Source organism: Fringilla coelebs (assembly GCF_963513975.1).
Source record: "Fringilla coelebs genome assembly, chromosome: 15".
Lineage (NCBI taxonomy): Eukaryota > Metazoa > Chordata > Aves > Passeriformes > Fringillidae > Fringilla > Fringilla coelebs.
The window spans coordinates 15,670,439-15,694,324 of NC_140041.1; the positions used below are offsets into that span (position 1 = coordinate 15,670,439).

Sequence of the window (23,886 nt, forward strand, 5' to 3'; positions counted from 1 at the left end):
GCTCTGCGGGGAGAGGCCGCAAGGCTTCACCCCGCCCCGGCCCCACGCCTGCCCGCCCCGCGCATCCCGGTCCCGCGCATCCCTTCCCCGCGCATCCCGGTCTCGCGCATCCCTTCCCCGCGCATCCCGGTCCCGTGCCCCCGGCCCCGCCGCCCGCCCGACCTGGCTCGCTGTCGGCGGGGACGGGCGGGCCGGGCCGGGCCGGGCCGGGCTGCGGCGGGGCGGGCTCAGTGCGGCTGTGCCGGGGCCGCGCTGCGCCGCGCTGCGCCGTGATGCGCGGGGGGGACCGCGCCGCGCCGGGCTGCGCCGGGCTGAGCCGGGCTGAGCCGTGCTCGGCCGCGCCGAGCCGTGCCCCGCCGCCCCGCACCGCCCCGCACCGCCCTGCACCGCCCCGCACCGCCCCGCACGGCAGCGGCGCCCCCGGCCCTTCGCCGCCCCAGCCCCGCAGGCTCCTTCCCCGCGCTGCACGGCCCCCCGGGGCAGTCGTTCTCCCCATCCCCGTCGCTCATCGCGATCCCACCGCACGTTGTCCCCACGCTATTCTGTCCTGACCCCCATCGCATCCTATCCTACCCTCTCCCGGTCACATCTCCTCTCGTTCCTTGTCCCATCTCGTCCCGATCCCACTGCTTTCCATCTACAGGCTGCCCTTACCCCATTCCATCCTTACTGCCATCCAGTTCCCTCCACATTCCACACTGTCTCTATGCCATTCCCATCCCCTCCTCGTCATGTCCTCTCCCCACCTCATCCCACCCCATTCCCATCCCACCACATCCAGTTCTGAACCCATCCCCTCGCCATCACATCCTGTCCTGACTCCATCCTCCCCATCCCATCCTATCCCTACCTTCCAACCCGATGCTATCCCACCCTCTCTGGGTACCATCCTGCCCTGCCCATACCACACTATGGTTCCCACACATGGTGCCCAACTTACACAATTCTATTCCCTCATCCTGATCCCATCCCACTCTGAGCCCCTGCCCTCATCCCCCACCTCCCTGCCCTAGAGAGGGATCCCCCATCTCTCTGATTCCCAGGAGGGGCAGGACTGCCTCCATCTCCCCAGGGTACCACCCACCCACCCCACCAGCTGCAGCTGGGATAGCTCCTCATCCCACCTGCCTGTGGGTACTTAAGAGACGGAGGCTGCCCCAGAGAGCTTCTGCTGGTCAGGATGGCTACAGGGGAGCAGGTGGGTGCTCGCCCTGTGGGCTGGGGAGGCTGTAGAACACAGAGACCCCTGCCAGCCCTCGGGGTGCCCAGTGTGGGAAGTAGCTGGGGAGCTCAGGGGGCTCATTGGGGCTGTCCCACCTTCCTCTGCAGAGGCAACAGGAGCGACGCCGGCAGAGGGCTCGGCAGCAAGAGCTGCTCCCGGCAGAGATCCAGGGCAAGCACCCCCTGCAGAACAGGTATGGGAGGCCTGGCCATGCACAGCCTCTCCCAGCACTGGGAGGTGTGTGTGGGGGCTGGAGGGGGACTCTGGCATGGTTGAACGCCCCATTTCCCCTCCGTCCCCAGATGGGCACTCTGGTTTTTCAAGAATGACAAGAGCAAGATGTGGCAGGCAAACCTGCGCCTCGTCACCAAGTTCAGCACTGTGGAGGACTTCTGGGCGTGAGTGTGCATTGGGTGGGCACACCCACTGTGTCCCTTCTGGAGCTGTTCTGGTGGGGGGGGGGGTCTGAGCCTGAGGCACCTATTCTCACCTGCTTCTGTGTCTCCATCTAACACAGGTTGTACACTCACATCCAGCTCGCCAGCAAGCTCGCAGCTGGTTGTGACTACTCCCTCTTCAAGGTATGGCACCCCATCCTCAGAATCCCCCCAGCACCCAGCATTATGGGGGCACACTGGCTGCTGGTAAGGCTGACAGCATGCCCTGGCCATAAAGTGGGAGGGGAAGCCTGGCTGGATGTTCACAGCTCCCCAGGCCGGCTCTGGCCAGTACTTGGTGCCCCTGACTGTCCCCTTGCCCACCCCCAGGATGGCATTGAGCCCATGTGGGAGGACAGCCAGAACAAGCGTGGTGGGCGCTGGCTCATCACCCTGGCCAAGCAGCAGCGGCACACCGAGCTGGACCGCTTCTGGCTGGACACAGTGAGTGCTGCCCCACTTGAGGGTCCTGCCTGGGCTGTTCCCCCTGCCCCAGGGCTGAGCCCCAGTGGTGACTGACCCAGGCTCCCCTTCTCCTCCCAACAGCTGCTGTGCCTCATTGGGGAGATGTTTGATGAGTACAGTGATGAAGTGTGCGGGGCTGTCATCAACATCCGCACCAAGGGGGACAAGATTGCCATCTGGACCCGGGAAGCAGAGAACCAGGAAGGTGTCACCCACATTGGGTAATGCAGCTTTGGGGGAGGCTGCGCAGGGGAATAAGGGCTCCCCCTGTTTAGGGGAATAGGCACAATGGGAGAAGAGGTGCTGCCCTGTTCATGCATGCCCTTCTCTCCTCCAGGCGGGTCTACAAGGAGCACCTGGGCCTGTCACAGAAGGTGGCCATTGGGTACCAAGCTCATGCAGATACAGCCACCAAGAGTGGCTCCCTTGCCAAGACCAAGTTTGTGGTGTAACTGTGGAGAGCTGCCTACGAAGTCCCCGTGTTCTGTCTCACAATAAATTTCTGCATCTGAGCATGGTCTGTGTCTCCAGGGCTCTTGGCAATCTGGGCTGGCCCCTATTTGTTGGGGACATTTCCTGGGAGGGAGATGGGGATATGCCAAATCCTGGCATGTTCTGGGTGAGTGGGGCCAGGAGCACAGAGCTGGCATTGTGGTGGGCTTGGGACACTGCACATGTCCCCTCACCTCCCCTTGAGCCTGTGACCAGTGCCCCTCTCCCCAAGGCTATAGGGGTGTTTTCTGTGTTTTGGGGGGCCCTGGATAGCTCCCAGAAGGATGCTGTTCTGTCCTCCCCTGGCCAAGGCATGGGCACAGCTCACTGCCCTGAAAACCTGGGCATGGGAGGGACTAGTGAGGCCCAGCTTATCTGGGTCAGCCCAGCTTGGGGAGCTGGTCCACTTTCCTCCTAAGTCCCTGCACATGTGTGGGACATAGGTCTGCCTTCTCAGGAAGATCAGTTTCCCAGCTGGGGGCTGACAGTGTCCCTGCAGAGTGGGTGTTGGGCTGCAGCACAGCATGGTTCCTGTGCTGCATGCATCCCCTCCTACAGACACTTGCAGCATAGGTGCAATCAAGCTCATTTTCTTCCCAAGGTTTGTTGTTGCCAGACCTGCAGGTTCACAACCTCAATCTTTTGAGCCCTGGGACTTTGCTGGCTCCTCCTTTCTATGGCTCATGTCTTCTGCTGTCCCTTCTGGTGCTCCTGGCCTCCCATACTCACTTCCAGCCCCCACTCTGTCCTTTAATCTTTTATTTGTGTGTTTGATTGTTGTATCTGTGCTTCCCTGCCTAGTGAGATTCCAGAGGTGGAGCTGTCTGCTCACCCCCTGACAGTGGCAGCTGCAGTTCTGCCCTCACGGCAGCTCTCATCCAGGATATCCTCCATTCTCTCCAGCAGCACCCAAGCTCCATCTCAGCCCAGGGCTGCATCTTGTCCAGGGCCCCATGTCCAGCCTAACCATGCCACCTCATCAGCCCAGAGCCAGGGCTGCTTGTCCCCTGCTGGGATGACTCAGTGCTGCCCTGCCTGCAGACAGGCTCTGCAGAGACCTGTCCTGCAGAAGGATGAAATATTGACCGCTGCTCTTCGAGCTGGCTGTGACCTGTCTGCTCACAGCTTGACAGGCAGCTGCTGTGGCTGTGTCACCCAAGGTCTCGCCGGCCTGCAGTGCAGCCTGTGGGGTTGAGCTTGCTGAGTGAGCCCTGCACTACCCTGCAGCTGCCATGGCTGCAGAGAGCTGTGTCCCTGGGACTCAGCTGCCTTCCTCCAGGAACATCAGCCTTGCAGCTCCCCGAGGGCAGTGCAGGGCCCTCCACCGCCCGATATTGCTCCTGTTCCAGGCAGATGATGATACTAGAGACTGAAGACAGGAGCTCATCCCTGGCAGGCAGTATGTCAGGCCACGTCCCTGTGTCCTTGCATCATGATGGCTTTGGGTCATTTCTCTGTGCAAGTGCAAGGGCAAGAGCACCGCACTGCCCTCCCCGGCAGGGACACCGGGTTGGGGAGACCTGCAGGCAGCAGGACTGGGATGAGGGGATGCAGTATGGGGGGTAACACCTCAAACTCGGAGTGCTGCAGGCGGCAGGACTGGGATGAGGGGACGCAGTATGGGAGGTAGCACCCCAAACCGGGGGTGCTGCCAGCGGGGATCAGGGGGTGGCTCTGCCTGCCTTCCCCCTGGTCCCGCACGGGCACGGCGTGCCGGAGCCCGTGTGCTGCCTGGCTGCCTGTACCGCCGGTACCTCGCCACGCGATGGTGCCGCTCGCCCGGCCTTGGCGGCTCCGGCGCAGCAGGGATGGCAGCCTGCCCTGCCTGCGGTGGGGTCCCTGTCTGCCCTGCCCTGCCCACGTTTGGGTCCGTGCCTGAAGTGGGGTCACAGCGCTACCCCAGCCGACCCCTGCCCAGAATGAGAGACAGGCAGGACCGTTCATGGGGCTGGAAAAGCTGAAACTGGAGGAGGGGCTGCTGAGACCCCCTGAAACGCACCATGAATGCACCTCCCCACAGTGACAGCGTCAAGTGTGTGAGAGGTAGGGGTTGTGTGTCCCTCTGTACCTTCAACCTACTGCTCTGTGTCACATGGCCCTGTCACTGTCCCCCGTCTGGCTCTAGGGTACCCTGCAGCCAGGCTGTCCTTGTCCCTGTACCCCAGCAAGGGCGTTTTGCTCATGGCGTGCCCTTGCCCCATCACGTCACAAGGCCAAGGTTAGCTGGGGCAGGAGGGGGTGCAGAGGCTGCTGCAGTGCCGTGGTTCATCACCATTCTCATGTAGCCACAGTGGGATTTCTTTTGATTGGAAAAATAATAGGAGCCATTTATCTCCACGGCTTTATGGGTTCCCATCAGCCCTGCAGTCCAGCCAGGCTGGGGGGCTGGCAGTGCCCACCCAGAGCCTGCCCTTTGGGGACACAGTGACCTTCATCCTCAACTTTTGCACCCCAAAGTCCCTGTCTGAGGGCCAGAGGGTGCAGGGGGGCACAAAGTCACCCCCTGGATGGGCACAGCAGTTGCCAGGAGCCACACAGGGAGTACAGCAGTGCCAGGGCTGCCCCTGGCCTATCTCATGCTGGGCAGCTGTCCCAGCTGGCAGCCGAGCTGGCAGCCCTGTCAATAATAATAATTAAAAATTAATACTAATCAAAAGGGAGAGGCAGATGGCAGCAGACATGCGGCAGGGCTGGAGGTGGGGGTGGGAGGCAGGGCAGACAGAGGGGCCTGCAAGGACAGGGGTGGGGGGGCCAGGAGTGCTGTGGGGTCTAGTGGGGATGGGAGGTGCAGGTCAAGGGCCCCACATGGCACAAGAGGGGTGGGGGATATGAGGCTGGGGTTGCCAGGGGGCACAGCAGGAATGGGGATGGACTGTGCTGCTGCAAGCATGGGGTCCTGTGTCCCCCTTTCCATGCAGGGGTTGTGGGTCAGTGGTGCTGGGTCCCCATGCTGGGTCACCTTGCCAGCAGCTGGCATGCAGCCATGACCAGGCACTGCCAGTCCAGCTTCTCCCTGAGCCACCAGCTCTGGCAGCAAGGACAGACCTGGTGCAGGCACCCATTCTTGCAACCAGTGAGTGCTGCAGGGTTAAAATCCCCCAGAAAACTGGGGAAGGAGCTGCTGGCTCCGTGCAGGGTGCGTGGGCTGGGGAAGAACAGGCAGCGCTGGCTCACCGTGGGAGTGGGCAGGCAGCATGGCTGCTGGTGCTGAGGCTGTGCCACGCTGTTCCCACAGTGCCTGAGCCCACCTGCCTGCCCCATCGCCCAGCCAGGGGCCAGGGACACTCTGGGCCTTGCAGGAGAGGTGTGGGTACGCAGGGGACCTCCGTCCCTGGCTGCCACCAGCACCCCCATGCATTCCTGGACTGGAGCTCCCCGTGCCCTCCCTGCCGGGCCCTGGAAGGGCACAGGCTGTGCCGACCCTCCATTCAGAATCACCGTGGCATGCAAGGAGGGGTACCCAGGGTGAGGGGTACCTACAGCACACTGTTCCCATGACAACCTCCCGGCAGAGACAGCAGCCGGTGCGGGAGATGCGGGAGGCGAGGGGCCCGTGGACCCGCCGGGCATGGACAGGGCTGGCAGGACACAGTGGGGCACAGCAGAGGGGCTGCACCTCTGGTTCTTGCTCCCCCACTCGGGCTCTGCCTGCTCCATCCTGTTTCTTGCAGCTTGGGACAGGCAAGCGTGGCGCTGCTGGCGCTGGGCTGCTGCTGCCCTCCAGCTGCAGCTGCACGGTGGGGAAGTGGTTAAATGCCTGCAGGGCCGTCCCCAGTGCCAGCAGCAGAAGAGGCAAAGACGGGGACAGAATCTCCTGCCCTGCGCCTCAGGGAGCCTGTACCTGAGAAGGGTCCTTTGCTGTCACTTCTCATCTGGGTGGATACCAGGCTCTGCAACACGGCTGAGCACTCTCCTTCCCCGCAGGGACGGGCTGGCACTTCTCGCTTGGCAGAGGCAGGCGGGGGGAGTGGGCGGGTGGGATGGGGACAGGGATGGGGACAGGGACAGGAGCTGTGTGGCCACAAACCTGCAGGAATGACTGCAGCACCGGGCTGCGCAGACAGTGCCACCACGCCTTTGGGGTGTGTTCTGCTGGTCCCGTATCATGACCTGGGTGCCCCCCAGATGGCTGGCACGTGCCCACAGAGCCTTCAACTCCACGACCCACCGTGCCCATACTGTCCCCGAGACTCTGGTACTGCCCTGCCCTCACCCCCCTCCCTCAGCTCCCTCAGTGGATGCCACCAGCTCCGAGGGACCACCCTGCACCTCCCTCAACACAGACACATCCAAACATTAGAGCCCCCACCTCCTCCCAGCGTGGCACGGGGACCAGCCACTCTCCCGGTTCACAGGGGAGCAGGTGGCAGCCCTGAGGCTGCCGGGACACAGGACACGTGGCAGTGCCTGTCCTTTCCCTCCTGGCCCTGTGCACCCCGGTGCGCCCTCACAAGGGGCTGCTGATGCTGCACCCACAGCCACCCCCTTTCACGGGGCCGGGGGCTGCCAGGCTCCTTGCATGCCCCAGCTCCACAGCTCTGGCGGGGAGGGCTGGAGTTTCCCGGGCGGTCGATGTGCCCATCGATCCCGCACAGCTCCGCCGGCTGCTCTCCCACCGCCCTGCTAATTAATTGGCTGCTGTTGCTGCTGCTGCTGCTGCTGCGGGAGTGCTGGGCACGGGGTGCTTTGGCTGCCTGCACCCTGCCCTGCCTGCACCGAGCCCTGCCTGACCCTGCCTGCCAGCACAGGGGCTTTGCCCCACTCATGTCAAGGGGCCAGCACCCACTTCAGACCCACCTGTACCCCACAGTGGGGGCTCTGTGTTAGACTGGGCATGGGACTGACTGGCCCAGGGCAGGGTGAGTGCTACAAAGGATGGCTGGGGACAACAAATGGCCACTTGCAGCCCGCTAGCTGCCCATGCCCAGAACAACCTCACACTGCTCACAGCTGTGCCCACCCTGCCTGCCCCCAGCCTGGTGTGGGGACAGGGATGGGGACTGCCTTTGTGCCAGTCTGTAATGAGATTTCTGCTTGGCTGCCTGGATAGAAAATCCCAGCCAGAGGATGCAAAAAGCCTCTCCAAGCCCCAGCAGCCTCCTGCCCCTCCCTGCTCAGAGCATACAGAGGTGCCCCTGCTCCAGCACCCACAGTGGTCCCAGGGGGGCATCATCACCAGCTCTATCCAGGAGCACCCACTGCAGTGCTTGGGGTGGGTCATCCTGGGTGCCAGCATCTGCATCCCAGGGCTGCCAGATGTCTGTTCTCTGTGGTGAGGTCCTGGCACCCTGGTACTGTGTCTGCAGAACTCGTGTTTGCAGAGTGGCACCACGCTGTGCTCCCGGCCACCTCGTTTTCCCCCACAGCAGCAGCAAATCCATCTCCTTAAAAAGTGGGGAGTGACTCTTTGGGTGCTCAGGGCTACAAGGAACAGGCTGTGCCCAATGGGCTTTGCTGCACGTCCTAAAGGAGCCCTTCCCACCCCTGGCACTGTGCGTCGTTAATCTACTCTTGCAAATGGCTAATTTTGAAAATCCTCTTATCAGAATTAGGTCCTCAACATCCATATTTATTTACTTTTCATTTTCATAATCTTTCTGCTCCTTGTGTGGCTGGGGTTGTTCTCACTGGCTCCATTTCTGAGTGTCCCTGTGCAGGATGACACCTGGGATGTCCCACACTGTGCCACATTATCCCAAGCCAAGCTGTGCCATGCCCTGCTGTGCTGTGCCATGCAGTCACCTCTCTGTTACACAGCACACGTGTTCCTCACACCTTTGGCTCTGCCACTGACGCCATCAGCACCAGTGCCCACCCTGCTGGAGCACCCTCTTGTCCCATGCCCTGCAGAGTCCTGCCTGGTGCCAGGGCAGCCACATCCTGCCCTGGGTCCCTGCATTATGCATTGTTTACCCGCCAGCACCTTCCCTGTTTGTAACTCAATTAAGCAGGCGCGGTTTTGCTAATACAATGGTGTTTAATATTCGCCTTCCTTAAATACCACAAATGGAGAGGGAGGCAGCGCACGGGCGATCCATTATACATGAGCTCAAATATCTACTTAAATATTTGATGGGAGTTTAGAAAATCTCAGGGCTGGCCTTGCCCGTGGCTGCCAGGGCTGGGCAGGAGGTCGGGCACGGCACAAGCAGGGGCTTGCCAGGCTCCGTGGTGGTGGGAGCTGCTGGCCCAGACAAAAGTGGCACCTGGGGCATGTGGTGAGACGTGAGCAGTGCCAGGGAGGTGACATCCCTAGGGAGCTGGCAGCTGCAGCCCACAGACCCTGGGTGTACCGCTGCTCACCAGGTGATGCCCTCCCCCCACCTCCACCTTAATCCAGTCTTTTTCAGAAGAAAGCCCTGACACAATGGCTGTAGCACGTGGCTGAGCCATGACCGTGGAACACTGGAGAGGAGAATTAATTTTTAATTCCACCTTAATTACTCTGAGTAATAATCCATTTACAGCACCCAGTGGGACCGGTGTTTCTGGCATCCCCCTGGGGCTTGCAGGACACCCAGATGCTGAGCATGTGGGGTTGAAAGCACTGGGCCAGCCAGGCACTGCAATCTCCTCCTCAAAGACTCTGATTCCCCTGGCTCCCCATGTACTGCAGCCCCTCACACCACCCTGGCAGGTGGGCAGGGGTCCCAGATACCCCCATGGGCATGAGCCTGGCAGACATTGACCCTTGGCAGCAGGACTCAGGGCTCTGGCAGCTGCAGAGCAGGATCTGGCTCATCCATCCCCTCCGTTTCTCTTCAGCAAGAGGGAAAGCAAGCAGAATTAAAAGTGATCTCCTCAATCTGTATTAATTAGAGTTTATTCATTCGTCAGTGCACCCTGCCATTTCTCCACTGATGACCCAGCCACGCTGGCCCGCAGCACAGGAGGGACATGCAGAGTGACACCACCACACAGCCTTGGCATGGCCCTTCCGTGGCACCAAGGGAACTGAGAGAAGCTGAGGCTGTACTGGGCACCACCAGCACTCCCAACTGGGCACCGGGACAGGGAGGATGCAGTGGGTGCCCAGGGGGTGGGAGTGTTGTTGCTGGCACTGCCGGCACGGTGCCAGGAGCAGGAGCTGGAAGCAATCCCGGGAGAGAGGTGCAAGGAGTAGATGGGGCTGGCAACGCACGTGGGACCCCCAGCCCCCTCCCCACTGTGCTGCTCAGGGCAGCACTGTGCTGGGTGCCCACCTCAGGTGCCATCTGCACTGGGTACCCCCACCTCGCCCTCCCCTGCTGCTTGCCTGGGGGTTTGGCCACCGTGGGGGCCCGAGCTGGGGGTCCCGGCGCTGCGGGGGAGCTCGCCCCCGTTCCCATGGCAGCCCCCTGGAGCTCATGTGCAGAGCGGTGACTTCAGCAGGAGCAGATGGAGCCGCAAGGAGTAAAAACATCCTGTTTCCATGCAAATGCCATCAGTAATAACGAGCCAGCCTGAAGGAGGGCTGTTATTGCTGCACCACAGCTCTGCTTACAGGGTGCAGGGGGTCTCCTCTGCCACTGGCCCCCACCAGTGTCCAGGCAGATGTCCAGGGGCTTGTGGATCTGCCTGGGGCAGCATGGTGGATGAAAATGGGCACCCACGGGTGTCGCCCCACAATCGCTGCCCTACCTGTGTGCATGGCGGGTCCAGGACTGCATTGGCACAGGAGGTCCTGGGAGGTGTGTGGTGATGGGAGATGGCTCTGGCCTCGTCCTGGAGCGGTGCTGGCAGTGGGCTCGACTCTGCCTGGCACTGCCAGCATTGTGCTGGGGCGGAGGGAGGCCACAACACAGCCGGTGCCACCCGGGAGAGCTGCGCTGGCATCACACACGCTTCAGCTCTTGAAGGCATCAGAGTAGTTAATTGTTCCTGATGCCGCTAATGAAATTATTGCTGCACGACACTGGGAGCCACTGCCTGGCCCCTGCTGCTGGGGAATGCTTGGCACAGCTGCCACAGGCTTTGGCTGCCACAGGGTATGGAGAGCACCCCGGGCACCCCAGTACAGCCTCAGCCCCCTTTGACCTGTGCCCCTTGCCCACCGTGCAACTGCCCGCTGGTGATGACAACACGGCTTGTGGGCACCTCGGCAGGGTGCAGGGAGGGGACAGAGAGGGAAGGGGCCACATCCTGCGGCTGCATCCCCTGGGAGAGGCCAGCGTGGCAGAGCATGGGGCACCTTGAGGCCAGACTGCCCTGTGTGGCAGAAAGGTGGGGTCCCACAGGTGACCCACTGTGCCGCAAAGATCGTGGTGCTTCTTCTGTGACATTTCCCGTGGGATGCCAGGCTGGGGCATCACCTGGTGGTGCATCAGGGGCTTGGGGTAGAGTGGGGTGTGGAGGGGAGATGAAGCGTGTAGCAGGTGTGAGCTGTCCCGGGAGGTGCAGAGCCCGCGGGCGTCCCGGAGAAGGGAGTGACGCCGTGCCGGGGGGATGCGCCGTGCCCGGGGGGAAAGCGTGCCGGGGGAGCCGCGCTGCTCTCCGCTCGGGGACGGTGCGGACCTCCCGTGCCGGCTCGGGTGTGTGCAGAGGCGGGGGATGCAGTGCCAGCGGGGGGAGCGGTGCCGGCGTTGCGGGCGGGGGGCGGCGGCGGGGGCGCGCCCAGCTGTTGCGCCGTCCCTTCCGCGGGCGGGTCCGCGCTCCCGCCCCGCATTGGCGGCGCCCGGGCGGAGCGGAGCGGCGCGGCGGCGGGCGGCAGCCGCGGCGGGGCCGGTGGCGGTGGCGGGGGCGCCATGGCCCGCTGAGGGCGGCGCGGAGCGCGGCCCGCCCTGCTCCCTCGCCCCGCAGCGCTCCGCGGGGCGCGCCATGGGTGCGCGGCCGCCCCGCCGCCGGGCCCCCCCCGCCGCCGCCGCCGCCGCTGCCGCCGCCGCGCCGGGGCCGCTCGGTGCCCTGCTCGCCGCTGCCCTGCTCGCCGCCGCCGGTGAGTCACCGCCGCCTCCCGCGGGCACCGCGCTCTGGGCGGGAGGGGGGACCGGCGGCGCGGCGGGGACCCGGCACCGGGACTGGGCGCCGGGCAAGGTCACCCGGGGAGCGGCCGCGGGTGGGCGTCCTGCGGGACGCCGGTGCTCTCCCGGGGACGGGGACCGTTCGTTCGCCGTGCGGGATGCCCGCTGGCTCTGGGAGGTTCGAGTGCTGGTGGCGCGCCCTCCCAGAACGGGGATGTGTCCCCCGCCCCACGGCGGGCACTGCCGCCCCCCGCCCCTCGCCCAAGCGTGGCCGCACACGCGTGTCCCGCCGGCACTGCCCCGGACGCTGCCCGCACTGGGGGGGGGCTGGCGCTCCCCGCCACGGCTCCGTTCCCCCGGGGCCCTGCCAGTGCCGGGCAGCGGCGTCCGCAGCGCACCTGCCCCACGCGTGTTGTCCCTGCCCAACGCACAGCATCCCTGCCGCTGGCACAGTGTTCCTGCCGCTGCCATCACTTGGCCGGGACACGGGGGACCGCGGTGACGGGATAGCCCGGAGGGTGCTGTCACGCCGCGGGGGTGCGCGTGGGTGGTCGTGCGGGGAGCATGCGGGACTGTATCGGTGGTGCTGCAGACGCGGACGGTCCGGAGCACGGCTTCCCCCGGCAATGCCCCCCAGGGCAGGACCCGGTAGGAGCGGGAACGGCCGCGTGGACCCCCGGGGCTTGGTCGCTCCGGCGGCCGGTCCGTGGGGTCGGCGGCCGGGAGTACGGTGGGTGCCCGGGGCTGGCGGCCGCTGGCAGGTGTCACGGCAGACGGGAAGTGGCGGCTGCAGACAAAGGACCAGGCGGGGGGCGGGGAGCTGCGCGAGGCTGGACGTGAGCTCTGCGGGGCACCCGTGAGGGGAACGGGACCCCCCCTCTGAGCCCGAGGGTCCCGGCTCCCCGACCCTCCATCCGACAGCAGAGATGTCCCCTAGCAGGGTTTCAGTGCGTTGGCGGGCACGGCAGACGCCCAGAGGGGCTGTAACCCCAGTGCTCCCCACAACCGTCTGGGCATCCCCAGGGACCCCGCGTTCCCAGCATGGCCCCGTCTGCAGGGGGACGCTGCAGAGACGGCGCGGTGGGTGGGCACCTCTTGGGTGTAGGGGACTCTATATGGAGGGTGCTGTGGGTACCCAACCCCAGCTGGGCATGGACCACGGCTGTCCCCACGGCAGCTGTGGGAACTGTGAGGATTGATGGAGATGGGGGACAGAAGGGCAGGGGTGCACCAGAGCACTTCATGCCAGCCCTGTGACAGGAGGTGTGAGCAGCCCGGAGGTGCCAGCCCCAGCTCGGACAGTGTGGTGTGGTGCTGGTCCCCATCTCTCGCTTGGCAGGCAGCTCACAGCCGGCCGCAGCGCAACTGAGCCCAGTCACCTGCACAGCCACTGCTTGGCACCAGCGGGGCAGGCTGGGCCTCTGCTCCAGGCTGGCAAGGCATGGCACAGTGTGGCATGGCACAGCTCCCCTCACCAGGCTCATCAAGCCACAGGCTGGGGACAGCAAACCCAGGTGTGCAGGCAAAGGGCCCCTGCCTGCCGGTGGAGCAGGGTCCCTGGTTGTGAGCTGCCTATCCGCTGGAGCCTGCAGGGGAAGGGCGAGAACAGCCACGAGGACTGGGGGTCACCCCCGGGCAGCAGTGAGGGGCGAACTCCCAAGGTGGGGGGCTGCCCTGCTCGGCTGCTGCAGCGGCAGGGGGGCAAGGGCAGGGGGGCTGGGTCCTTCCCAAGAGCTGCCCCTGGCCCAGTTGTGCCGTGGGCCCTTCCCCTTGGCATCATTGCAGCCAGTGCCAGGCCCTAGCACATTTCCTGCCCCAGCCCCACAGCAGCTCCTGCTCCAGCTCCTCTGGCCGGAGCCATGGACTCTGCTCTGACCGTGCACGAGCCACGTTGTGCTGCTGACTTCCCTGGGCTGCCAGAGACCACCGGGCTCCAGCAGACAGCCCCCAACCACTGCACTCCGCAGCCTGATGCCCCACAGCCTGGCACCCCAGGTCGTTGCATCATACAGCACCCTACAACCTGTGCCTGGCCGGGCACTGGTGCCTCTGTGGGGTGGGCAGGAGCGCAGGGGGGCGGGCAGGGCTGGAGTGCGCCGGGCACCGGGAAGCTGCCGTGCAGTGCCGTGCCGGCTGTCAGCACGAACACGCGGCAGACGCAGCCTGCCCAGGGCTGTTTGTTCTGGCTCGGTGCCACGCAGGGCTGGCACTACATCAAAGCGTGCAGAGCCTGGCAGGTGCTTGCGGGAGGGAACCGGGATGCTGACGGTGCCACCAGGGGCTGGGCACCCCCGGAGTCACTGCAGGCACCTTGCAGCCTGGCCCACCGGGTGGCCAGCAGCACACGAGGCCACCCTGTTACCGTGCTGGTGCCCAAGGTATGTTGGCATGGGGATTGAGTGCTGTGCATGTCCCACTGTCCCCCCTTCCCTGTGCCCAGGGGTGCATGCCCCATGCCAGCACTGCTCTGTCTGTCAGCACAGTCGCTGGTCTATGGATTGGATGTCTGCTCATGGGAAGGCTGAGGTGGGCTGGCTCCAGACTGGGCACACTGGGACCCTGTCCTCATCCAGTCAGTCCGAGTTGCCCAGTACCCCTTGGCTCTGCCATCTGCCTGCTCTTTGGGTGCTGCTCTCAGAGGGGTGTCAGGCAGGTTGCTCCCCATGGGCCCCCAGACCCTGCTCTGCCAGGGCTCCGGCAGGATGGGGTTCTCAGGTCCCAGATCTCTCAGACAGCCCTTGCTGCCATAGCGTTGTGAGGTGCCAGGGCTGCCATCACCACTGAGTGACACCCGTGGGTGAGAGGGGAGACTGTGGGGCTGGACACTGGCACCTGGGACTGTTGTCCCCTGCCTGTTCCGATGGGATGCAGGACTGAGGGTGACCTTGACACTCCTCCCGGTGGGGCCAGGGCTTTGCAAAGCTTTTGCTTCCCACCATCAGTTAAAGGAGAGCCAGGAAACCCACTCAGCTTCTCAGGATCAAGACCCCAGAGACAGATCCTGCACGTTGCACTGGGGCAGCCTTGTGTCCTCCACCATCCCAGTGCTCGACTGGGCTGGGGGACCCCCTTATCCTGCACTGAGCACGGGACCCCTTCCCCATGCAGTGCAGGTCTTGGCACGAGTCCTGCTGGCACAGAGGGTCTGGGGTCTGTGGGGCTCTTCAGCTACCCAGAGTGGGTCGGGAACATGTCCCCTCTCAGGCTCTGTGTGTGCCTGGGGAAGAATACCCAGTGCTGGATGCCGGGGCTGGTAGCCCTCAAGCAGGCAGAGATGGTCCCTGGGGAGGGGCTGCCACCTCCGGCTGTCTTTGGTGGCACTGGCACCATTGTCCCCAGACCCCGGGCATGGTGCAGCGGGGGTCATGTGCGGGCACAGCCAGGGCGTGCAGCCCTGGGCTGCGCTGGGAGCCCTGCCCGCCCTGGCACATGCTAATTGCATGTAATGGGGAGAGCAGTATCAGCTCAAATCCGTAATTAGGCATCTCCATTGTCATGCAAACCCGCCTAATTCATTCACAACCGCTTCATCAGCGCCCAGACGCTGCCAGGCACTCACCGGGAGACAGGCACCTCCACCCAGCCTCCCCCGTGGCCCTAGGACTGGCACACGTGGGCCACACGCCTGAGGGGCCCAGACAATGGCCAGCTCGTGGGGACATGCCAGAAAATTGGGGACACGGTCCAGGGTAGGGGAGGGGGCACCCCCAGGGATGCGGTGCCCATTGGAGCATGGAGGTAGCCTTGGCATTGTGTGCCCATAGTCACATCGTCCCCAGTGCTCAGCACACGCCAGGCTGGCCAGGAGCCAGGTCCTGCTGCCCAGCATTGGCATCCGACCCTGCTGGCACTCTGCCCAGCCGGGGCTGGCACTGGCACCCGCCTGGCATTGCTGTGGGACTGTGTGGGGTGGAGGGGTGGGTGCAAGGGAAGTGTTTGGCAATGTCCTGATGGCCCAGGTGAGGGTCAGAGCAGCTGGGCAGTGCTGTGGCCCACGCCTGGGGGGTCTCCCAGAGACAACACCAACTGATCGTGCCTCAGAGCCAGCCTCTCCCAGCAGGACTGTACCCAGCTCAAAGCCTCAGACGAGCTTTTTGATTGTGGTGAGTTGTGCCAGTTCCCTTCTCTGCACCCTGCAGAGAGCAAAGTGCCAGCGACAGGGACCCCCTGTCTGCAGGGTTGGCACCCGCAGGCTCCCCTGGGAACAGCTGGGCACCCTCTACCCTGCCCCTGATGCCCACCCTTCCCTCGTTAAGGCCGAAGCAATCAACAGCAATTATGGCTTTAATTACCTGATGCTGGGGTGAAGGCTGAGCGCCAGCAAACTGCAAGGAAATCTTTCATGTTAATGGTGTGCCAGGCCTGGCACGACTCGATGGATGGGGCACCAGCTGGGAGCAAATCTGCCCGCTGCAAAGCCCACGGGGATTTGGGGAAGTCCACGGAGGGGCACAGTGGTGGAGGCAGGTGCTGGCATTGAGGTCCCCAGAGTGGCAGCAGCAGGCAGGGGAGCATGCGGGGGGCAGAGGGAGGATGGTGTGGGATGCCCCATCGGGGGTGGCTGATGTGGTGGGCAGCAGTGTTCAGACAGACCCATGCCACTGTCCCACTGCAGGCGGCCACCTGCTCCCTCCCAGGGGCAGCTGTGCCCCGTGGGCTCCCAGTGGCCGTGCCGGTGCCGGGGCTGGCGCTGCCGCAGCTTCTCCTCGCCAAGAGCACGCTGACCTTCTCAGTGTCTCCCCGCGGCAGGCACGGAGGCACCCACCAGGCTGCTCCCGGCACTGCTAGGGACTTGGCACCATCACCCAGGCAGGGTCAGCCCCTTGACGACCAGAGGGACCATACTGAGGCACCCATGGGAGCCTGGTGGCCTATCAGTGCCCCCCCCCACACCCCCAAAATGGGCAGTGCGGTGTCCTGCGGTCTCTCCTTGACCAGTAACACCAGTACACCTGGCGTTTCTGCTGCTGGGGAGCCCAGGTGCTATGGTGAGAGGCTGTGTAACCACCTGGGGTGGCAGGAAACAGGGGGAGCTTTGTACATGGGGAACAGGAGGAGCTGGGGGTCCCACAGTGCTGTGACAAAGGCAGGGGTGGGTGCCCAGAGCTCACAGCGGGGTGTCCACATCCCCTTGCACCCTGAGCTGGCTGTCACAGACTTGTTCCTGAGCCCACCACCCTTCCCCTCCATCAGACACCACCCGTTAGCCCACGTGTCCGGGGGATAATTGATATTAAAGCCCTGCTTAATGCACCGACCTTACAGGCTGAGATTTATCAGTGCTGGAGCAAACTGTGCTCCCAGTCACTCCTTTGGCTGCAGGGAGAACGGCCGAGGCTGTGCCGTGCCACGGTGAGGGAGGGGCGAGGGGCGTGCGGAACCCAGGGCCCCCCCACCCCGTCCGCTTGTTCCCCGTCGTCCCCGCCGAAGTTCCCCGGTTCCCTTTGCCAAGGTGACATAAGCATCTCGCCTGTTTCCATGACAACGCAGCGGCAGGTGAGCGCGAGGCGGATGCGGGAGCCGGCACGCGCCACGTGGGGGGCCGCTGCCCACGGGGCGCCCACGCTGCGCCCGCACCCACGGGCTGGGGGTGCCACGCTCTGGGGGGACCCACAGGACACGGGGGGTCCGCAGTGCATGGAGGGGGCTGCAGAGAGCGGGGCAGCAATGGGGTGCTGGGAGCCTGTGCTGGGGCCGTGTCTGTGCTGTGGGAGATGCCCACGCTGTGAAGAATGGCTGTGGCATGGAGGGGTCAACAGGACGAGGGGGCCCCACAGGGCATGGAGGTGGCAGAAGGGCGTGGGGATGTGAGGTGCCCACAGAGTGTGTGACATACATCCACAGTGCATGAGATCCCCGAGGTGTTTGGCGTAACTGTGATGCGTGGGGGGGCCATGGTCCATTGGATGGTCACAGGGTGCGTGGGGTGCTCACAGCGCGTGCAGAGCCCACGGTGTGTAGGGTACGCGTCATGAAGGGGGTGCCTGTGGTGCATGGGGCGCCCAGATCATAGCTCCCCTGCTCCCTCACAGGGCTCCAGGCTGGCTCCAGCCTCCTGGCTGTGCCACATGGCTCCATCCATGCCCACACCGCAGCACAGAGCCTCACCGGTGGCTGGCACAGGGCGCAGCAGCCAAACATCCAGGGCTGAGCAGCACCCTGACTCTGCTGCACATCCCCAGCTCTGTTTGCTGTCCATGCTCCCCCCACCCTGCCCACAATGCACCCAGCACCCCGCTTGGGTGGGCAGCTGCTGGGGCTCCTTACCCATCCTGCCTCCTCCATGCCTTGCTGCTGGTCCCAGGCTCCCTGCGCCCCTCCACTCAGCCGTGATGGATAGACACGCAGCTCGGCAATCGCTGTACTCATTTCACGTGTGATTAAAAAGCTGGTCCCGCAGCACAGTTCACGCGGCGCGTCTGCCACAGCCGCCCGGGCGGGAGGCAGCCGCGATGCTGTGCAACAGCAAACATGGCATTTCATAAATAAATTGGGTTTATTTACCCAGAGCCCACATGCCAGCACGGGTAGTGCAGTGTGGGCACCCGAGGTGCCCGAGCAGCAGGCACAGCAGCGGGACCCGCGGGTGATGCGGCGGGCTGTGCCGCAGCCGGCACGGGGACAGCACCGCGCCGGGGACCGCAGCGCCTGTCCGTGCCGTGACCCCCGGGCCGGCCCCAGGCTGCGGCTGGGGGGGTCGTTAAACCAGTGAAATATGAAATGCCTGTATATCCCCGACAGGAGTTTTAATTAAATTAATTGCCAGTGACATTGTAAAAGTGCTGATGGGGTAATAACCGGCGCGTTATGGTCGCCGTTTATCTTCCCCGCGTAAATTAGCTGCCGCACCTTGCCCGTCCCGGCGGGCATCGCGGCGGGCTCGTCCGCACCCACTCCCCGGCTCCGAGGGGCCTGAGCCAGCTGGGGGGAGCGGCAGGGCCTGGAGCCTCCCTGGGGGACTCAGGCACGGCCCAAGGGACCCCCGTGTCCCTCGCGTTCCCATCAGGCAGGCGGCCGTGCCGGGCGGAGCCAGCCGGGGTGGGCACAGGCAGTGGGGTCCCACGGGCACATGGGGAGTGGCTGGTGGTTGCCAAACGAAGGTACTTAATTACTGCGCATTCCATCCCATTTAATTGCTTATTAAATCCTAACCAGCCAATTAGCAGCAGCAATTACAGCTTCATTCAGTGACACAATCGCTATTTTATCGTTTGTTAATCAAATGCTTATTTAGGGCCCTGGTTTATTAACTCTTTCCACAGCAGGCACCGGCGGGGTGGGGGGAGAAGAGACACCTGGCCTTATCTGGGTTGGGGGATGTGGATACCGTGGAAGTGTGCCACGTGTCCCCAGCACTGCTGTCCCCATGGGGGCATGTGTGTCCAGCACTGAGCCATCCTCACCACCCTGGGGACAGCCAGCCCCTATGTGCCGTGTAAGTGTGAGCATCAGTGGCACAGGATAGGATGCACTGCTGTGCTTCCCTGCCATGTCACCACTCCTTGTCCAGCGTCCCTGTGACACTCTGGGGTGCAGCAGGGCAGGATGTGGCCCTTGGTCAGTGCCTCACAGCATGCTGGAGAAGGGGGTGGCAGGCGCCCCGCAGGCGTGAGCAATGGCCCTTGTTGGTCACACTACATTTCCTTTTCATTAGTGCTAAGTGAGGACATGAGGGATCGGCAAGGGTTCAGCGGGCACAGCCACTGCGTGGCTGCTTTCCCTGATGGATGGCAGGGTGGGACAGGGCTGCCGCACTGCTGGTGGAAGGGACAGTGAGGAGGCACAGGGCCACTGGCACGTGGCTGTGCCGGTGTGGGTGATGTCCCAGCCAGGGCACGTGGAGGTGGCCGAGCCCCATCTCTCCACAGGTGCTCAGCAAAGCGCAACCGTGGCCAACCCGGCATCTGGCGCATCCTCAGACCTGCTGCCACACTTCCAGCTGGAGCCGGAGGATGTCTACATTGTGAAGAACAAGGCAGTGAGCCTGGCCTGCCGTGCCACCCCTGCCACGCAGATCTACTTCAAGTGCAATGGCGAGTGGGTGCACCAAGGTGACCACGTTACGCAGCACAGCACCGACCGCAGCACTGGTGAGCGCCAGCAGGAGCGGCGGTGCCAGCCCCACTCCTGGGGAGCCACATGTGCCACCCTTGGTGGGGCTTGCCTGGGGCTGGGGCATCAGGGACAGCTCCTGGCGTGTAAGTGTGACGTGCCACTGTCCGGTCCCAGGGCTGCCAGTGATGGAAGTGCGCATCGAGGTCACCCGTCAGCAAGTGGAGAAGATCTTTGGGCTGGAGGAGTACTGGTGCCAGTGCGTGGCCTGGAGCTCCTCTGGCACCACCAAGAGCCAGAAGGCTTTTGTGCGCATTGCCTGTGAGTGTCTGCAGGTGTCTGGACAGAGTGTGGGGCACCGGCCCCAGCCCCCCATCTCACCCCTGTGCCTCCCCAGATCTGCGCAAGAACTTCGAGCAGGAGCCAACAGCCAGGGAGGTCTCCATTGAGCAGGGCATCGTGCTGCCATGTCGCCCTCCCGAGGGCATCCCCCCGGCTGAGGTGGGTCCTTGCAGCTGGGCAGGACAGGATGTGGCTGAGGATACCCCTCATCCAGGGCGATGATGTGTGTGATCCCAGGCAGGCACCCAGTGACGTCCCTGTGCCCTACAGGTGGAGTGGCTGCGCAACGAGGAGCTGGTGGACCCAGAACTGGATGCCAACGTCTACGTGACGCCAGAGCACAGCCTGGTGCTGCGTCAGGCCCGCCTGGCTGACACCGCCAACTACACCTGCGTGGCTAAAAACATCGTGGCCCGTCGCCGCAGCGCCTCTGCTGCCATCACTGTCTACGGTATGGTCCCTGCACGCCAGTCCCCACCACGCTGCCCTGGTGTCACTCTCCCTGTCCTGTCCCTCCCTGCGTCCCCTTAGTGGCAGGGTGCTGACGGCTCCCTCTCCACCCAGTGAACGGCGGCTGGTCAACGTGGACGCAGTGGTCAGGCTGCAGCACCAGCTGTGGACGGGGCTGGCAGAAGCGGAGCCGGACGTGCACCAACCCCACACCCCTCAATGGGGGTGCTTTCTGTGAGGGCCAAAATGTGCAGAAAACCGCCTGCACCACCCTCTGCCCAGGTACCTGCCCTGCTCGGGGCACCGCCACCGCCCCGTCGTGCCGATGCTGCACTCCCCACTGCGCCCATTGCAGTCCCTGTCCCCACCAGATGTCTCGTCCTCCGATTTCCCTATGTGTCCGTCTCTGCCAGCCCTGGGGCAGGGAAGGGGGGTGGCAGCAGGGCACTGATCCCAAGCTGTGCCTGCAGTGGATGGTGCCTGGTCGGAATGGAGCAAATGGTCAGAGTGTGGGGCCGAATGCACCCACTGGCGCAGCCGCGAGTGCTCGGAGCCAGCGCCGCGCAACGGAGGCCGGGATTGTCATGGCCCCGAGCTGGACACCCGTAACTGCACCTCTGAACTCTGCACCCACGGTGAGCACGGTGGGGATGGCAGGGTTGTCGGTGGGAGAGGGGACCGGGGGGTGACCATGTGTTCTGATGCCCTGTCCCATACAGCTGCCCCCGGCGCAGAGGACGTAGCACTGTATGTGGGGCTGGTGGCCGTGGCCGTGTGCCTGGTGCTGCTGCTGCTGGTGGGGGTGCTGGTGTACTGCCGCAAGAAGGGGGGCCTGGACGCTGATGTGGCTGATTCCTCCATCCTCACTGCCGGCTTCCAGCCCGTCAGCATCAAACCCAGCAAGGCTGGTGAGTGAGTGTTGCAGGGACAGTGCACCCACACTGAGACAGGGTGTTCCTTTGACCTGCAGGTGGCCATACCTGCCAGGGAGTCTCTGGGCAGGGGCTGTCTGCTTCAGGGCATCCCCTACAGGTGGGGGTCTGTGCCCTGTGGGGTCCCTGGTCTTGAGTTGATTCTTTGCCTTATGGGATCCTTGACCTAGGGACTTTGCATCTTAGAGTCCCTGACTGTGGGGTCAGTGCTCTGTGCCACATAGCGTAAGATCCCATGGGGTGGTGGCTGTGCCCTATGGGGTCCTCACTATGGAGCAGGGTGCCCCATGCCCTCTCAAGCTGACTGTGTCTGTGTACCACTGCTGGGAACCCCCTGTTTTCTCCTTGCCCCGGCACCACAGTTGCTTGCTCTGTGCTGCAGACAACCCCAGCCTGCTCACCATCCAGCCAGACCTCAGCACCACCACCATGACCTACCAGGGCTCGCTCTGCCCACGCCAGGATGGCCCTGCCAAGCTCCAGCTGCCCAATGGGCACCTGCTGAGCCCGCTGGGTGCTGGACGGCACACGCTGCACCACAGCTCGCCCGCTGCCGAGGGTGCTGACTTCGTGGCCCGGCTCTCCACACAGAGCTACTTCCGCTCGCTGCCCCGCGGCACCAACAACATGGCCTATGGCACCTTCAACTTCCTGGGGGGGAGGCTTATGATCCCCAACACAGGTACAATGGGGTAGGGATTCCAGAGCACTGCCCAGGCCAGGCAGGGTCCTCATGGGGCTCACCCCCTGTCTGCACCCCCATTCCCACACAGGGATCAGCCTGCTCATCCCACCCGATGCCATCCCACGGGGGAAGATCTATGAGGTCTATCTTACCCTGCACAAGCAGGAGGAGGTGAGGTAGGTGCTGGGGCCGCTGGGGCACGGGGCTGTTGAAGGGAGTTCTGTCCTGACTCAGCTGCCCCCATCGCTGCCCCAGGCTGCCCCTGGCTGGCTGCCAGACGCTGCTGAGCCCCATTGTCAGCTGTGGCCCCCCCGGGGTCCTCCTCACCCGCCCTGCCATCCTGGCCATGGGCCACTGCGTGGAAGCCAGTGCTGAGAACTGGAGCATCCGGCTGAAGAAGCAGTCCTGCGAGGGCACCTGGGAGGTGAGCAGGGGCAAGGGGTTTCAAGAATGGAGGAGGGACAGCCACGGCTGAGGTGCATCTCTGCCTGGTAGGACGTGCTGCAGCTGGGCGCTGAGCCGTGCACAGAGCTGTACTACTGCCAGCTGGAAGCGCAGGCTTGCTACGTGTTCACAGAGCAGCTGGGGCGCTTTGCCCTGGTCGGGGAGTCCCTCAGCATGGCGGCCTCCAAGCGCCTCAAGCTGGTCCTGTTTGCGCCAGCCGCCTGCCCCTCGCTTGAGTACAACATCCGCGTCTACTGCCTCAGTGACACCCAGGACGTCCTCAAGGTACCGGGGTCCCCGACCCACCCATCCTGGTTGGAGTGAGAGCTGCGCTCCTGGTGTGTGGCATCTCCTGCCTGACTGCTGCTTGTGCTGGCAGGAGGTGATCCAGCTGGAGAAGCAGCTGGGAGGGCAGCTGATCGGAGCTCCCCGGGTGCTGCACTTCAAGGACAGTTACCACAACCTGCGCCTCTCCATCCACGATATGCCCAGCTCCCTCTGGAAGAGCAAGCTCCTCGCCAGCTACCAGGTGAGGAGTCTGGCCAGTGTGTGGGGATGGGGATAGAGGTGCAGGGAGGTGTCCCTGCCACTCTGACACCCCCCAGCTCTGTCACCCCACTGCAGGAGATCCCCTTCTACCACATCTGGAGCGGGCTGCAGCCCTTCCTGCATTGCACCTTCACCCTGGAGCGCCTGAGCACCAGCACCTGTGAGCTGGCCTGCAAGATATGGGTCTGGCAGGTGGAGGGAGATGGGCAGAGCTTCACTGTCAACTTCAACATCGCCAAGGTGAGAGCAGGACTGGGCCACTCCTTGGTGTGGCCATAGGACTGCCTCACATCCCCTTCCCTCCCTGTTCGTGCTCTCCCCTAGGACACAAGGTTTTCAGACTGGCTGGTCCCCGACGAGGTGGGCACCCCAGCTCTGGTGGGCCCCAGTGCCTTCAAGATCCCCTTCCTCATCCGCCAAAAGATCATCAGCAGCCTGGACCCGCCTGGCACACGGGGAGCTGACTGGAGGACACTGGCACAAAAGCTCAACCTTGACAGGTAATGCTGACTGAGGACAGTGCTGGGGACAGGGTGGTATCCTGGAGGGAGGCAGGGGCTCTGGCCTCATCCTGCACCTATGGATGGATGCTGGAATGCTGTGGGATCCCGGGAGAGGGCTGCTGAACAAGGTGAGGCTAGCATGGGGCTGATAATGGGATGTAGAGCCATCCCTGTGCCCTGACATGGTCTCTCTGTCCCCTTCCAGCCATCTCAGCTTCTTCGCCTCGAAGGCCAGCCCCACAGCCATGATCCTCAACTTGTGGGAAGCACGGCACTTCCCCAATGGCAACCTCTCCCAGCTGGCTGCCGCCGTGGCCGAGGTCGGCAAGCAGGACGGTGCCCTCTTCTCGGAGGCTGAGTGCTGAGCATGGCGGGTC

General features: G+C 64.0%; 2 protein-coding genes across 2 annotated transcripts; both read left to right on the forward strand.

Moving 5' to 3' along the window:
• Positions 1 to 1,180: 1,180 nt before the first annotated feature.
• EIF4E1B (eukaryotic translation initiation factor 4E family member 1B) lies at positions 1,181 to 2,576 on the forward strand (the record flags this gene model as incomplete). Its single annotated transcript, XM_084215691.1, has 7 exons — positions 1,181 to 1,198; positions 1,330 to 1,415; positions 1,525 to 1,620; positions 1,740 to 1,803; positions 1,990 to 2,103; positions 2,206 to 2,345; positions 2,462 to 2,576. The coding sequence occupies 7 exons, from the start codon at positions 1,181 to 1,183 to the stop codon at positions 2,574 to 2,576; spliced, it is 633 nt and encodes a 210-aa protein (XP_084071817.1).
• An 8,836-nt stretch (positions 2,577 to 11,412) lies between these two features.
• On the forward strand, positions 11,413 to 23,874 carry UNC5A (unc-5 netrin receptor A; the record flags this gene model as incomplete). Its single annotated transcript, XM_084215825.1, has 16 exons — positions 11,413 to 11,527; positions 19,421 to 19,642; positions 19,782 to 19,925; positions 20,002 to 20,105; positions 20,217 to 20,397; positions 20,511 to 20,678; positions 20,867 to 21,031; positions 21,116 to 21,304; positions 21,711 to 22,010; positions 22,102 to 22,189; positions 22,269 to 22,437; positions 22,509 to 22,742; positions 22,837 to 22,986; positions 23,082 to 23,246; positions 23,331 to 23,506; positions 23,715 to 23,874. The coding sequence occupies 16 exons, from the start codon at positions 11,413 to 11,415 to the stop codon at positions 23,872 to 23,874; spliced, it is 2,730 nt and encodes a 909-aa protein (XP_084071951.1).
• Positions 23,875 to 23,886: the final 12 nt, after the last annotated feature.